Here is a 16,182-nt window from a genome sequence, read left to right as displayed (position 1 = left end):
AATACTTTGCCCTTGTGACAAAAATCAAATTCATATCAAAAAGATTAGCAGTTTGGTCAAACTTACATTAAAGTTTCAATTGTACACATAACACTAGGAAAACAAAAACATGCTCATACACAAGGAAAGAAGTTTTACATAGTCTCCAAGATGGTGGAAGCATGCACAGAAAACTAAAAATGAAATCAGCACAACTGCAACATCTTCCACACCTTCTATCATGGCACTGGAGTTATGAAAAGTTAAAAAAAGGAGACGATGGAATACTAGGGTATCTCAGAGGGAGTAAGCTGTAAATACACAGGATTAATAGAAAAAAGTGAATAAATGGGGAACCAGTCCTCACAAAGAATGCTGTAGACCTCTCCCAGCCAGGATCAGAAGAATAAGAATGAGGTCCAACACCATTAGAATACACTTCTGCATCTGTAATCTTGAACTTTGAGGAGTCTCCAAATCAGATGCTCACCAAAGGAACCTCCCCACAGGCAGAAGGAAGGTTAAACTTACAGCTTTAAAATCCTGATTTTAGCACTAGGCAGCATTTTCCTAGATGATGATCAGCAGTTGTACTACCAAAGACTGCAGAGAAGGGCAAAGAAAACATCTGGACACGAGACGCCTCTGTGGTCTAGCTTTTGATCATTCCCCTTCAGTTTCTGCCTCGAAAAATTCAGACTTTGCCCACACTTGCTATTCATGAATGGCTTCTATGATCCACACAGCAGCCTGACATCTGCCTTATGGCAGAGATGCTGTCACTTCATCCAGCAATAGAAAGGTCCAACTTTCGATTTCTAGAATTCTCAATTTCTTCTTCATTCAGGTATCTCTGTGGCATATTTAAACGTCAGGTAGATACAGTTTAACTACTGGAGTTTTCTCTTTCTCAAAAATAAAAAAAGGAAAGATTTAAATAGAAGCGTGTGCCCTTCATCCAATCCAACCCTCACAACAGAGAATTACGGCTGCCAATGAAGTCAGGCAGCACTGTGCTAAAGGTTAATTTGTAAACACAGTTGGAAATTAATAGTTGTACAGCATGGCTGGTTTCATTTCTGGAATATATCTTCCAATAATAAACCAAGATACAGCTTCTCAAGCATCCGAAACCAAAATGGTCACTGAGGCATGCACTTGTCTGTCTGCGTCCAGGGCTAACCAAACAATTAATAACACCGTGTATTCTAACAGAATGCAGATGAGAGAAGCCAAAGGAAACCTAATACCAACCTTAGCTCCAATATTTTTTTTTTTTTTTTAAGTACTGGGATTTGAAGAGTCAGCTCAACAGCCTGAAAACTGGCTAACAGTTTGCTCACTGTTAAACAGTGCTGAGAGGGAATCTGTTCTAAAACCAGCCAAGTGGTTCAAACTGCCTCTAAATACCACACCCCCACAGCATTTTCCAAGCAAGTCTGAGAATTTAGCAGCTGTGAAAGTAATACAGAAGGCTTCAACAGCTGAAATTAAGAGTTTAAATTCAGTACTGCTCACATCTTTCCCAAAAGGAGAACATCATATTGCTCCCAGTAACTCACGGGAACCACCCCCCAGCTATAAAATAGGAAAGACATCTGCTATCATCCTCTGATATAGAAGTACGCTTTATAAAGCTCTTAAATATATTCCACTCTGAAGTCTCCAGTAAGATCACAGTGGCTATACTGAGTTAAAGAAGTCATCTTGTGCTCTTCCTCCATAGGCCAGTGTGGAAACCTAAATGTGTCCTGATTAAGGCCTTTCGCAAGCTACCAAACTATGCAAAATACCTAAGGTTGATAAGGGATAAAAGGTGCAAATGCAATAGTTAAAGACTAAGTAAACAAAAGTAATACTTACATGATTGCAGTCTGAAGAGATTTCATTATCTGGCTGAAAGGAGAAAAAGGAGTGTCAGTTCACTACGCATGAGATGCACTTAACATGCAGAAGAGTATAAACTTACAGAAACTAACGCACTGACAGTTTGTTTTCATTATAAGAAACAATTTGACATAAGCAATAGGAATTTTAAAAGCTGCATAAAAAGTGTGATATCTAAGTACCAAAAAGATTGAAATAACAGGTACTTTAGACTTCTAGCTGTCTTAACTCTACAGAACATAAACAGCGCAAGAGTAGCAGCATTTATGTAGACACTGCAAAAACATAATGAATCCGCTTGTGTTTGACCCAATTGCCCAAACTAAAGCGGCAAAAAAAGCAGCTGTGGGAAAACAAAAGTGTAAAGTTTAAAGAAAAATAAAAAAGTTTCTTGCGTACAGCCAAAGGACAAAGGTAGGACTCGCTTCCCTCCCACAGACTGAAGGGTTCTTATTCCCCATTTGAGAAGCAATGTATTTTCTTTCAGCTGTACACAGAGGGGCTGGTTCAAAGCAGCCCTGAGATTTATGCCTTCAACCATGATAAACTGGTAACATCCATTATTTGTATATCATTTCAAAACATTTGCTATATTCTCCCAGGGAGCCACTTCAGAAAGAACTCTGGCTGCAAACCATCCTGTCCTCCCTCCAGCCTGAGTAGCTCCCACAATGGAGAACTCCCTGAAAAAAGTTCATACAAATCCATCTCAGTTCCATAGCAAACCAGCACAAACGCAGGGTAAAATCACTTGGCCATCATACCCACAGAAAAAAAAAAAAAAAATCAATCCTGACTCACAATGTCTCTGCTTCCACTGATACTTAAGATGCCAGACATGGCCTAAAAGCCACAGACACAAACCCACTCAAAGCTTAAACACATCATTGACACTACCACATTAGGCCTCAGACATTTGACATAAGAGAATGAGCATTTCATCAGCTTTGGAAGCAAGCAGCCTACATCCCAAAGAGCTCTTCAGTGCAAGAGTTTGCTGCTGCACAACATGTTACACCAACGCTTGCACTGTTGCTGCTTCAGAGAGCACAAACACAAGTTTATGGGGAAAAGAGAGCACGGGAAATGTTTCCAAGTCCCTAATTACAGCCATTATTAACTAAAGCACTTTCATTTTGTATAGCAGGAAGTGGCAGAAATTACCTCTCCACTTAGAACAAAAAAAAGAGTACCTGAAGGATCACAGTAATTAATTACAGTTTGGTCAGACTAACACCATCTAAAACCATGCCTCCCAAAGTAATCATAAATTTGAAAATCAGGATATCAACTTTTTTTAAAAGGCCTGTTTGATATCCTCAGTGCGCAGAACAGATTCTCACAACTGAAAACTCAAATGACATCCAAATTACACCATTTTAAAGGAGCCTCTAAGAACCATGCTATTATGAACTTACCAAGTAGTTTTTTCTTCATTTTCTGCACCCATCCTAATTATTCAGCAGACAGAAGTTTTAGACTAAGACCGGTTTTAAAAGCTGAGAGTCAGAATGCCCTCCACTGAAGTTGCTGTCTCAGTCTTTTCGTCAAGGATAGTATATAAACATATATAGGTTAACGCTGTAATTCTCCTCTAGAGGACAGGACTTACTAACACATCCTGCAAGTAGAAGAATTTTAAGGGCCAGAGAGCACTCTCTCAAAACCCATCCTGGTTGCTTCAGTTATTTTTGCATCCTCCAACCCAGTAACCTTTGCTTCAGATCCAAAGTTTAAAGCTCATTTTTTTTCTGGAAAGATGAGTCCAGGAAGATAACAGACCAGTTCTCACTGACCTGGAAAGCTTAAACAAGCTTTTCGTGAAATACACAGCATTAAAATACTGCACATTGAAATACCAGCTTTCCCTGTACTCTGCAGCAAACCCCAGCTCTGAGAAATCAAGCCTTATTCTGAGAAGAGTAGTGGAAGTAAAATGGGACCTGAACTAAGCTTCAGTACTGTATGCATTCACAGCTCAGTATGTAAATATGCAAAAGCATAATATCTAGGCAATAATCCTTTAGCTAATATCGCAAGTGTAGGAGAGGTTGCTTCAGTGGCAATGTTGACCGGCTTCTCCTAATTTAAGTGTAGCAAAAGGAGAAAAATAATCTTTTTTATCTTGTCTCTGATAAACTGAAGGGCTGAGTTTGAGGGAGGGGAAGAAAAATCTCCCCAGCGTAACCCACACCAGTTCTGCCTTTGAGGAGCCTGTGGCCCTCTATCCACCATATCCACCCAAGAAACCTTCTAAACGAGCAGTTTCAGAACAGTATGCTTGTGTAGTAAGAGCCATGAAAAAAAGGTAAGTTTCAAATTACAACTAAGAGAAGTTGAGGAGCAAGAAAAGCTGCATTGTGTCATTCCCACGTGGTGAGCTTGAGGAACACAGATGCTCAGAGACCCCAAGGGCAGGGCAAAGAAGGAGAGCAGCCCAGACCCACACCACATGCTAGTCGAGGCATTTGAGGAAAGGAAGCTGATGGCAAGGAGGATATTCCACCAGTTACCAAGGGAGAAGGACTCCTCTTACATCTCCTAACCGAAGGATTAAAAACAGACTTTACAGAAAGTACGTGTGCCTCTAGGCTCACAGAAGCTTTTGCCGTTTAGCAGCTTTGGTGGGAATACATTGCCTCCCTTTGCAGTTCTCTAAAAAGCTCTCCAAACTCCTTCATGCACTAGCACTCATATTCCAGGGTATGAGCATCACTTCCTACCTCCCAGGAAAAGCAGAGTTTAGAACAAGTACAGCTATAAGAAAACCTGAACAGAAAAAGCATTTCCTTCCATTCAGTCACATACAACGGACACAAGTCATACCGCGTTAGTATTGTGAACTCTACAGAAAAATTTGAAAGGTTTCTATGAAGTCACATCACCACCAGGCTACGAGATCGTCAACACCGTTGTGTTTAAAAGTGCCTGTTCTCATCCACCAGATCTCAACTCACACAAACAAGCTGTGACAGCCACCCCTTTCTAAATCTCCGTTTCAGCAGTGCTATAAAACTAGGTCAAAACTACACAGCAAGTGAGCAACCCACCACCACTACCCAGGCGCAAGGAGGCACAAGGTGCTGGTGTTTTAGCTGCTGAAATGAACAATCATGCTGGTTCCCAGCAATACTTTAGTTGTAGCTGTATCACGAACCAGTGCCACCATGTAGTAAAAAGCACACTGCCTAGGTGCAATTCCTGTCACCCTCACAGCCTGAGTCAGAGCCCTTTCAGCTGTGCATAAAAAAACAGACTGGATCTGGTCTTATTCCATCACATCCTAAAAAAATAATTCACACCACTGGATTTTGAAAAGCAAGGTAAGAATCCTAATCAACTATGTGGATGAAACTCAAGGTCTTGAGAGAACTCTGCAGAGACTATTTTAATCACCAGCAGCTGCTTGACCTTCCTTTCCTTTGCTCCCTGGCAAATATCACGCAAATAGAAGAGTCTCAAGTCAACTGCATGAGTGCCTTTATTCCCCGAATTTAATCCCTCCTTAGAGCAGAACAGGGGATGACAGGGGATGACAGCAGATGTTTCCACTACTCTTAAGGCAAGAGTAGCAGCGCACTTGCTGAAAAGTAAGGACTGGGCATATTTCAAATACAAACTATGGATAATCTTCAGGCATTGAAGACAACGGACTTTGGACCTGCCCACTCAAGCAAAAACCACCAAGAACCAGTGTGAGCAACCCAGCAAAATAAAAAGGCAATTGGGCAACTGGCTTGAGGACAGGAGGAACTCCATAGATGCTCTCTCACTAAATTCAGGAACAGATTGCAAAAAGAGCAAACAAGTCAATTAGGAAAGTATGGTAATTAAATCAGCTACCTTCCCATGAAAGAGAGGGTAGGCAGAAGTCCAGCCAGACTGCGGGTGTTCCCCAGCTTACTGCACTGTCACACATACAATATGCTACAGAGCACAGTGCGTATGGATACACAGCACAGGCAGCTCATGGTTCCCTGCCACAGCATTTAAGTTTTCCACTCTGACCTAAAAAACACGTTTATCACTAGCATCTGTAGAGAAACTAGAGCAGGCCTGCTGACCCAGGAGCTTCTAACGAGGAAGCAAGCAAGATGATAAAGGGAAAACCGACTTCTTAGCTGTGTCCTTCCCACAGGTAACACACCCAGACAGGACAGCAAACTCACAGCACAGCACTTCAGTCTGCAGGTATCAAGCTAGCTAGACTTGCGACACCAGAAAAAAGCACAGTCTAGATGCAAGGTAGAGTTCAAGGAGACATCTGGGGGAGCCACACTCCTGCAAACCTGAACCTGATCCCTTCCTGAGGCAACCGCTGGAAATTATCCCACAGAAGAATCTGTCAAAACATGAGCAGATACAGTAGTCTAGGCAAGAATCAACACAGCTTTTGTAAAAGTAGAAAAACCACACATCACACAACCACCCATGCTTCAAATCTACTGAAACATCCTGGAGTTCTGTGCCAACAAGCATATGGCTACAGTAAACCATTTTCACACATCCTGCAATCTTGAAAGAGTCATGTGTGATAAAGTTAAAACCAGCGATAATTTAAGTTCAAAACAGATGAGAAGACTTCGTAATCTAATTACACATTTAGTGAGCAATGGAAGTTAAACTTGTTAAAGCTGAGTCTGAAATATTCTCTAATGCCAGTGAACTGTCAGTACTAAAAACAAACCCAGTGTTGTCATGTCAGCAAAAAAACCCCAAAACTCTACGCTTACCATTCATGCTTTGAAAAAAGCCAGTTTGAGGCATAGTACTGTGCCTATACCATGCACCAAGTTACCAAGCTCCAAGCTTCCATATACTTTGCTTATTTCACGTAAGTAATTTTTTGCCCCACTTGAGAGCCACAGCCTGCAACACCGAAAATCATTTGGCCAAATAATTATTTCCACATTGGTTGGGCACTCCTAGTTTATGCAAACTTAGTTTATAACAAGTTATACACAAACACCTAACAACTGACTCCAAAACATACACAGAACTTGGTGTATGAAAGTCAAATCATCATGACCAGCAATTTCTTTAGCCACCCCCCCACACACAAAGCACAAGTAGCACATCACACCAAATTTTGCAACTGTTTTTCACTGTTTTAACCAAATTCTAGATGCCACAAACTTTTCCACCTATGCTGACATTTTATATCTTCCATGAGTATGATACCTTTTCTGAATGGGCATACTTGTCTTAATGGTATCACAAAACAAAAACAGAAAACCCCAGCACAAAATGTTGTATGCCCTTCTGGTCCAGCAGCCAAGGAAAAAAAAGAGGCAAGGATGAAGTGGGCCTTGTCCACTTGTACTTTGAAGATCCAGCATTCAGTATCTGCTTCAAACATCACGTAAGTATAGCAAGTTTTACCAAAGCTACAGAGGAAAGGATATGTAGTCAATAGAATTTTAGTAATTGTTATGTTTTGCTTGTTTCACATTTGCTTAACACTAAGCAAAGTCTTCAGCAGGCTGCGTGCCTTTTCTCCACAGCAGAAATCCCTCCCTGTGCAAATACCATAAGCAGTTAAATGACAGAAAATGCTCAAGTTTTAGTTCTGACGCATCTAAAACAACCACAGATCACAGTGCAATTAAAGGAAACACACCGATTCCATCCATCCAACAAGTCAAATATCTTTGCTGGGTATTTCTTACCAGCAGATTACTCTCTCCCAGCCAGCTGTTCCTGTGCAAAGCTGCAAAGCAGGTGCTTGGAGGCTGCACAGCTGCTCCGTGGTAGAAGTGCCAGGCACTGTGCGAAACAGTCCTCTCATGCATGGTATTCTTGTCCCTGCTGCTTCCCTCTCCCTGCACCAGGGACTCTCAAGCCCTTAAGCCCTCTTAGCAGGGACCTTTCTCATTTCAACACTGATCCACGCATCAGACCACGTTCTAACGGTCAGCACAACCAAAGCAAATTTGCCCCAGATGTTCATTTGTTCTTCCCTTAGTCCCCTCTCTTCCTTCTCTTGGAGGCTTTCCAGCCAGTCCCAATGCATCACAGAGTGAGACAGACCCTGAAATTATGCTTGCCACAGAAGTTTGGCAGCACTGCTACCAGATAGTGTTTCCCGTAACACTCCTCCACAACACAGCTTTCCTGCTAAGCACAGCACCTACACTGAGCTGCAGATCCAGCCAGGAGGTTTCAGGATTTGCTCCTGGAAAGCTCTCACAACACTGGCAAAAAACCTAAGAGACCAAAAGGCATGCAATGATGCTGGTAGTGTCACAAAGAGGATGAAAGCAGAAGGCGAGCTATTAGACAAAGCCAGGAGGGTGAAACCACAGCAGATCGCTTAACCAACCCAATATCCCACCAACTGAGGGTGGAAATCTGCCATCTTCTTGGCCTCTGCTGCTGGCTCCTGCTCATGGCAGAGTCCAAAACTCAGCAAATCAACAGAAAAGTTGTTCAACATTTTAGCATTTTCTGCTGGGCCAGTACAAATGGACTTATGATATTGAATCCCACCAGCATCAGGCAGATCATTGGGAAAGTACAGCAGCATCTCTACCTGCAGCATCAGTCATCCCACACATCTATTTAAGCTACACCAAGACAATCTAACTCTCAAACTACCTTCCTGGACAACTCACTCTCTGCCTTAACCCCAACTAGAAATATCCCCAAATAACTGAAGCTACTATTCCAGTAGACAGGTAAAAATTGACAGTATGGGTTTCAGCAGTACTGTAGAGCATCTGCTGGGGGATGCTGAGGAGAAATATGTTAATAACAGAATGGAAGCCCCAACAAATTATTTCAGTGCAACAGCTAACGAAAAAGCTTTTATGAAATACCTTCATCCTTTCCAAGTCAAAATTTCATTACTTGTCCTCAACAGAAGATGTGAAGTCTCTGTATGTACTCTATAGTACCACAGGTTGAGCTTAACTTTACAGAAAGCTTCAAAAAAGCCATGAACAGTTCACAAGCAAGATGCAGTTTTACACAAAAAATGCTGTTGTAGGTGGTGTGCTAGAGCCCCCGTCTCCCAAGGGGGGCCCGTCATCCTATGTTCTGCTACTCAAAAAATAATGTTTTGGATGTACATGGCCTGGAAATAAGAGAAATCCTTACCACATCAACTTTGTACAGAAGCTGAGAAAAACATTCATACCAAAAGCTCTGTCCCCCAAGGCACCTGAGAAGCACAGTACTCCAGCACAGGTTTCAGAGCACACGTTGCTTACTCATCTCCCCACTCTCACAATTTAATGAAGTGTTATGCTGCAAAGAAAAGCAATCGAGCTCCAACACTCCCCACTTGCAAGCAGCTTCATTACACTACAGTTGCTCATGTACTGGATAGTATCTCTAACCACTACCAGGCTCCTCCTCCAAGGGCTCTTGCTTCATTCAGCATAAACAGAGAACAATGCTCTAAACACTCTGCCAGCCAATATTCATATTTGTCTTTGTTATTCAACACATGGGCTCATGACTCCAATTTTCCAACTGAAAGCCATACAGCACTCCCAAAGATCGTTCCCCAGGAGCAGTTTCTTCCTGCTCTTTGAACAAGGCACATGTGTCACATCAATCAGGGAGCTTAGCCTCACCAAGGCCAACAAGCATCTTGTGCCCATTGCTCAGCCACACCAGCAGCACTGCTTTAATCCTGATGATTTACATTCACACATTCCACCTCTGAACCAAAATAAGAGCATCCAAACAGGTGGGAAGCAGACTCAGCTATTTTTAACTCCTGCCAGCTATTCTATTTAGAAGCAATAAAAATCAAATACCTCAAGCCACGTCAGCCTTAACCACAAACCACAAGAACTATTTTATTTTAGTCTTCCCTCCTTCCTTCAGGACAGTGGCAAGAGTCCTACTCTTCCCCCCACCTGCCCCAATTTTTTAAGGGGAGAGAAAAAATAAACATGGAGTTACCTCTATCACAGCTGACAGCATTTCAAATCAGAGCAATGAAGGCACAAGCAGATTTAACATCAGTACTTCCAAAAAGTGCTGGACATTATACGTGGACAAACAGGCGTGCAAAAGGACTTGCACAACACCAGGCACTAGTTCCTCACTGTTACAAGAAAAGGACTATTTTAGCTTTCCACATGGCTTATATCCTCCTGAATTCCCATGCAATATTCAGCAAGCTCCTGTTACCTTGCTAAAAGGTGGGGAGATGTACCAAGGGACCCCACATGCCAGCTTTGCAGTGCTATTACCCTGCAAGAGATTTTCTGAAAGCACAAAGTCTCCTGGACCTCGGCTGTCAGTCTAGCCACCTTCCTGAGAGATGAAGCATAATGAAGTCTCCCTCAAAAGCAAGAGCAGCCTTAGCACAGGCAGCCTTCAGCCGCTTCTAACAGCAGGATTTGAAATAAAACATTGGCATTTTCTTCAGAAGATCTGCAGGGCCCCAATATATCACTTGCTTCTTCCCCACAGTAAGAGGCAGGTGAAGAGCCCTGAGCTAGGCAACTCCCTGCTTTGTTAAAATAACCATTTCGGTTCTTCTCACGCTTCAGCATTAACCACAACCACCAGCTTTATCATGCCCTGTACGTGGCAATTTTATCACAGTACTGTTCAAAACACGCAAAAAACCCTACAACAAATGCTTGATGACCATGCTCAGCCACCATCCTCTCCTCGGCTGCATCCATCCTCTCTTTCTCCATTACAACACCCACAAGCTCACTGAAAAAGCTGTAGGTACCTCACAGCTGCCGGGAAAACCCAATAGTGACCTGAGGCTCCCTGGTGCTAGGGTGACAGCAATTAAAACACTGTTAGGACACATTCCAGTATAAGTTCATTATGTCAAACATAACACAGGAGCTGAGAAGAGCCATGCTGCACGCAAGCTCTTGACTTGACACCACTTACAGGGGCCAGAAGTCTAGATTTTAAAACACTTCAAAAGATCAGCCAGTGTCAGAAAAAAGCTGGACTTGCTACATTGTTCATTCTTCTCAAAGAAACTTCTCTGTTGAGAACTTTCTGGTTATTCAAAATAGCACATCCCATTACACTAGTGAGGCAAAAGTCACAGAGACAGGCTGCTATAAATTCACTTAAGGAACAGCACTGCCTTTGTAACACAGTGGGAATACGTGCAAATAAACAAAGTGTTAACACATATTAAGGTCTACAAAACAGCCCACAACGGCAACTTGCAAGCAGCATCACTCTGCAACAAAGAATTAGGACATTGCCTCAGCAGTCCAGAGGACTTCACCAGCCCTGTATGAGTTTCCCCCATGAGATCCGTTTTGCTGGATTCTTACCATCACCCAATGAACTCAGCAGCAAAACTCTGTAGGCTATTTTTAGAGAGTCCTAGAAATAGCACAGCTTCCATTTCAAGTCCCTCCCATATGGGTAGGGCTGCCTGTGAGACACGTTGAGAAGAACCCCTGCTCCCTACACTACCCTGTGCTTCAAAAGGCAACACTGAGCTGTGCTGCCCATCTAACAATCTACCATCAATTTTATATCCTTTCTAAAAAAAAAGTTACAAGGCACTCAACAGTAAGTTTCAAAACTTTCTTTAGGGTGGCCCGGTAGGGCACCCATCTTGTTAACGCTCACAATTAAACAGCTCTAGTTCCTTGTTTTGCAGTTCTCCCCAGAAACATGAATTATGGTTACATGCAATCTGGGTCAGCCAAAAAAACACCAGTCAGGATAAGCCAACCAAAGCCTTAGTCACAAAGGCTTTGTCACCCATCACCAGTCTTTCTGACCAAGAAACTGAAGAAATTCAAGTGCATGCAAGCAGCCAGAATTTGAGTCCTCTCTCCTCACACTCCAAAGAACCAAAACAACCACCAAGTCCATCTGATGGATGGTACCATCAAGCAGTAAGACTGGCAATGAAATTCAGAATTCACAAGGATGCTGGTGAAATCACGTCACAGAACTGCTGTGTGACAGGAAACCCACACTGGGTGCTTCTGCTCTTGAAGCCATCGCTACACAGCTCAGGAACCTGCTAACACGCTGCCATGGCAAAACTTTCCTTTCCTCCTCCAGGAACTAGTCACAAACTTCTGATAAACAAGCCTTTTCTACACGTGCAGACAAGATGGGTTCTCAATTAGAACAGCATTCACTTCAATACCTTGACACTGAGGCACTGAACTAAAAAAAAGAAATTATTTTTTCTAATGATTAAAAAGAAAAAAAAATAATCACTTATTCTCAAGTCTCAAAGGTCATAATGACCAGGAAAGCTAGGCTGATATATCAACAAATTTTCCATGTAAAACAACTGTTCTGATCCAATATTGAAGTTGAACACTTCAGTTCTACTTTAACAATACTCATCTTCTGCATTTTAATTAAGTTTCCATTTCTATCCAAAAGCAGCTTGAAGCGTGGATAAGTAATTCCATAGATAATGTCTTGCCATTTTTAAGCATTATTAAAAAAGATAGAAACATTAAGATGCAAGCATTTAAATAATTACAGATAGTATCAATTTCATCAGGAAACATACCAAGCTTAGCAATAAAAGCTAAAATTAGCTGCAAAATAGTATCACCAGACCAGAAAGCTCTAGAAAAATTACTAGAGTGTTCAAGCACGACTGAAATTATTCAAATCTAAGCTTCTTGCTTACTTAAATCAATCTGCCTGGGAGCCACACATATTGTTGTGGTAAATTGATTTCCCTAGCGTCTGGTTCTCCTTTCGTAAGAGCCATGACAAGAAAAAGGAAAAGACCAGAAAGACAAGATGAAATCAGCTGATTCACAACATCATTAGGCATTCTGCATTCAGACAGATTATACATCACAACATTGAACCAAGTTAATAAATGTCTTGCAAGTAAAAGCAGCCAGGCACAGTGACTCAGGCCAGAGCTGCTAGGTACAGCTCCCAGTCACAGACCTCAGCACCAGATCAGAAATACCATTTTTCTCCTTGGAGGCTCATGCAATGCAGCATGGCTAATGCATTTTGGTTTGGCTTACTACCTTATCTCTGGTATACTTCAGCAACACACACTTAGATTTTATATGCACAAGTGTATGAACCATATTTTCGTCAAACCTATGGCATTAATGCCTTTACTGATGTGAAAAATATAGTAGCACTTCACCCCTGCTTGGTCAAAAGGCAGGAGCATGCCATTCAAAAAAAGTCTTACTGAAAAGCATAACACACTTGATTAAATACTTAGAACATTTATCTAAAGAATGGTGCTGGTAAAAACAGCAGCTTGTTTTTAAACCTGACAGAGAAGCAAGATAAAAAAGTTAATCAAAAAAACCTAAAACAGTATCACACAGCAGTTCCCAAGACTTACCCTTTGCTACGAGCTAACTGTGCAGTCTTCAGTGAGAAAAGCTATTTGAGCTTTTCTTCAGGACCAAGTTTTTGTGCACACCGAATGGAAGTGATTGCTGCCTGTTCATTTCTCACAGGGGAGCTGCATTTCATATAAAGAGTTATCCAGAAACATTTACTATACACATCTGCACCAATAAGGAAATGAGTCATCAACCCACTGGCAGGTCTGATTCACAGCACGCCACTCGGGCTATTTAGGAATCTGTGTACAGAATACAGGGGAAAGGCAGATGAAAGCCACAAGAGACTAGATATAAAACACAGACTACTTTAAATGCATTTGTTTCCTCCTTTGCTTGGGCCTAATTTCTTCAAAAGCACAGGACCAGCGTGGTATTGTACACAACCACAGAACTTTTCACCTGGATGAATCATAATGTTTTTCTTTATATAACTGGAAGAAAAGCAAGCTCTAATGTTTATTTTAACCCTGAATAAAATCACTTGGATTTTGTTCAACAGAAAAATCAACACGAGTCTTTACAGTCAAGTGCTAAGGCAAGGTTTCCATGGGATTAGTAACAAACCACCAAATAAAAATTCTGCTTGCCTTCACACATGAAAACAAAAGCCCTGTGACGGGACCAAACCAAGGACCTTTCTCCAGTTCACTACACTGATTCAAGGATTAAAACTAAGAAAACTGTACATACATCTTCATATTTAAGCTCTGCACTTCCTCACGAGCTTAGATACAATTTTAAATTAACCTTGTTCCCAGAAGAAGCATGGGGTACTGAGCTGCAGCACACTTCTCCATAGGTACTGGTCTTCTCTGCCATAGAAGCTTGCCTTCTGATGCATTTTGTATTTTTGACAGCTCCTTTTGAAAAAGCACTAAGGTTTTTCAGCTTGAACTGCTCAGCTCAATAGCTATATAGAGCTGTTAAGCCAAGCCAAGCATTTTGCTTGAAAATTCTGACCACAATGGTAATTCAGAGGGTATAAAATGATACCACAGTAAGCAGCCAGATCAGTAACAGTTTCCCCTAAGCCAGACAAAGAAATTATAGCTGACTAGTTTTGCACAGATGAGTAACTTCAAAAAAAAGACGTTTGATGATATATTTTAAAAGTGAGCCTGAAGAGTTTTCTGGAAAGCAATGTTCGTAGAAAGATATCTTACTGGTATGCAGAAGCGCCAGACACCTGCCCGAAAATCCTTCCAATTACTGTTTCCATAACTCCTACTTAAAAAGCTATGAATAAAGACAAGCTGCAATTAAAAAGACGAAACACACCTACAGCTTCTCTGCTAATAACGACAGAGAGAAAATAACGGGGGAGGGAGGGAGAGACAAGAAAAGCAATAAGCTAGTCACAGCCATGCTACACCACTGCTGCAGATAGCTCTGTACAAACACACAGCACGCCACTGTGCAGTACCACCACCAATACCACTGCTGAACAGTTCTCACCTGTCAAAACACAGGAATTTAATCAACAATTCAACTGCTCTAGAAACAGCTGGTTATTCTTCCTCCAGATTATTTCTGACAAACAGCAAAAACAATTACAAGGCTCAGGAATACAGACCTAAAAGCCAGTCAGTCACCTGCTCCAGCCAGGGGAGGCTGGAAGGGCTGCAGGAAAGTACACAGGCAGCACTACACCTTCCTGCTGTAACTTGACTTTTCGATTGTATCTAAAAGAGAACTTCAGAGTTTAAGTATTTATTAAGTAACAACTGCCATTTGATAGCAAATACTTTATGCAATCTCTGGTTGGTCAATGGTGGTGGTCTCAATTATATATTTATATATAATTATTAATTATAATATATTATTAATAGTTATGCACTATTAAACTGTTTGAAGCTACACACTAAGGCAAGGCTTTCCTACCACCTGAAGCCCAGTTGTGGCTGAAGAAATAAACATGAAGTTACAAATCTCACATCTCTACAGGCATGGAAATGCCCAACAGGGAATACCTAATTTTTAGGATTACTTCCAGTATGCTGATGACAGAGCCCAGACAGTCCTCACTGCAGAACCTGATAACATAAGGAGATTCTTTTGTCCCAACTAATAAGCAGAATAAACATGTTTTCCCCAACAGATAACACTTGAGAATAGGACTAAGAGTCCGATCTGTTCTTATCCAAGTGGCACAGGTAGCAGATGTGGTTTGCATGTCCACAAAAAGGCAGTGGCATACTTCTGGGGACATTCAGGTGAAAAGCTGACAGCAGTACCCTCAGGTAAACAGTTTTCCACCCAGTGGAGTGTTCAAATCCCTTGCATGCAGATTTTTATCTGAATGATAAGAAAAAAATGTTGGGGTAGTGCAACAACAAGGTGAGATCTGAATGCTTTAAGCACAGGTCAACATTCCAACCAAAACCACCTGTTTTGGTTTCCCTCAGTATCTTTGAGTAGCCTTGAAGAGTTCTTGCTCAGGGTGAGAATTAACTCTACTGGGTGAAAAAACTTGTCCATCTCCATACAAAAGGAAAAGAAAAACTTAAAAAAATTACCCATCAGGTTACCAAGTAATTTATCTGTGCATTTTAGGGTTACCATACAATACAGAGGAGAGAAGATGCTGGAGATACAATTGTCCCATGACAATTCTTAATGAAAGATTACACCCAGAATACCAGAGGCATTAGATGCATCAAAAAGATCTCCAGAAACAAGTCAGGTATTTCCAAGCAACACTGAGGGGCAGGAGCATCCCTGGTAGGTGTGTGCATGAAGGAAGAAAACCTGGCACAGTAGCAACTGTTACTACATCTTGTGAGATGCATACTGATTTATTATTTCCTTTTTTTAGTGAAAATAAAATCTTAGCAAAATATATACTGAAAATGAGCATTCAAAGCTCCAGTGCCATCATCTGGGTAAGAGCCCAAATGTGACACAACAGGAGTTTGACACATCTAGAAAATGAGAGCAGACTGGGAACTCAAGAGCAAAATCTTCTCCAGCAACTATTTGCGGCATTCAGATGCAATCCATAGGGGTTTTC

The 16,182-nt window shown here is 41.6% G+C and overlaps 1 protein-coding gene across 1 annotated transcript in view; it reads right to left on the bottom strand.

The window, feature by feature from the left end:
• Window positions 1–16,182, bottom strand: part of GLG1 (golgi glycoprotein 1) — an 87,028-nt gene that overhangs the window by 45,790 nt on the left and 25,056 nt on the right. The window contains exon 2 of the mRNA XM_080410935.1: window positions 1,843–1,875. Coding sequence (XP_080267061.1) covers window positions 1,843–1,875 — 33 coding nt within the window. The remainder of the gene's footprint in view (window positions 1–1,842; window positions 1,876–16,182) is intronic.

Source organism: Falco punctatus (genome assembly GCF_963210335.1).
Source record: "Falco punctatus genome assembly, chromosome: 14".
Lineage (NCBI taxonomy): Eukaryota > Metazoa > Chordata > Aves > Falconiformes > Falconidae > Falco > Falco punctatus.
The sequence above is the reverse complement of the archived record's forward strand: the minus strand, read 5'-3'. Positions and strand labels throughout refer to the sequence as shown.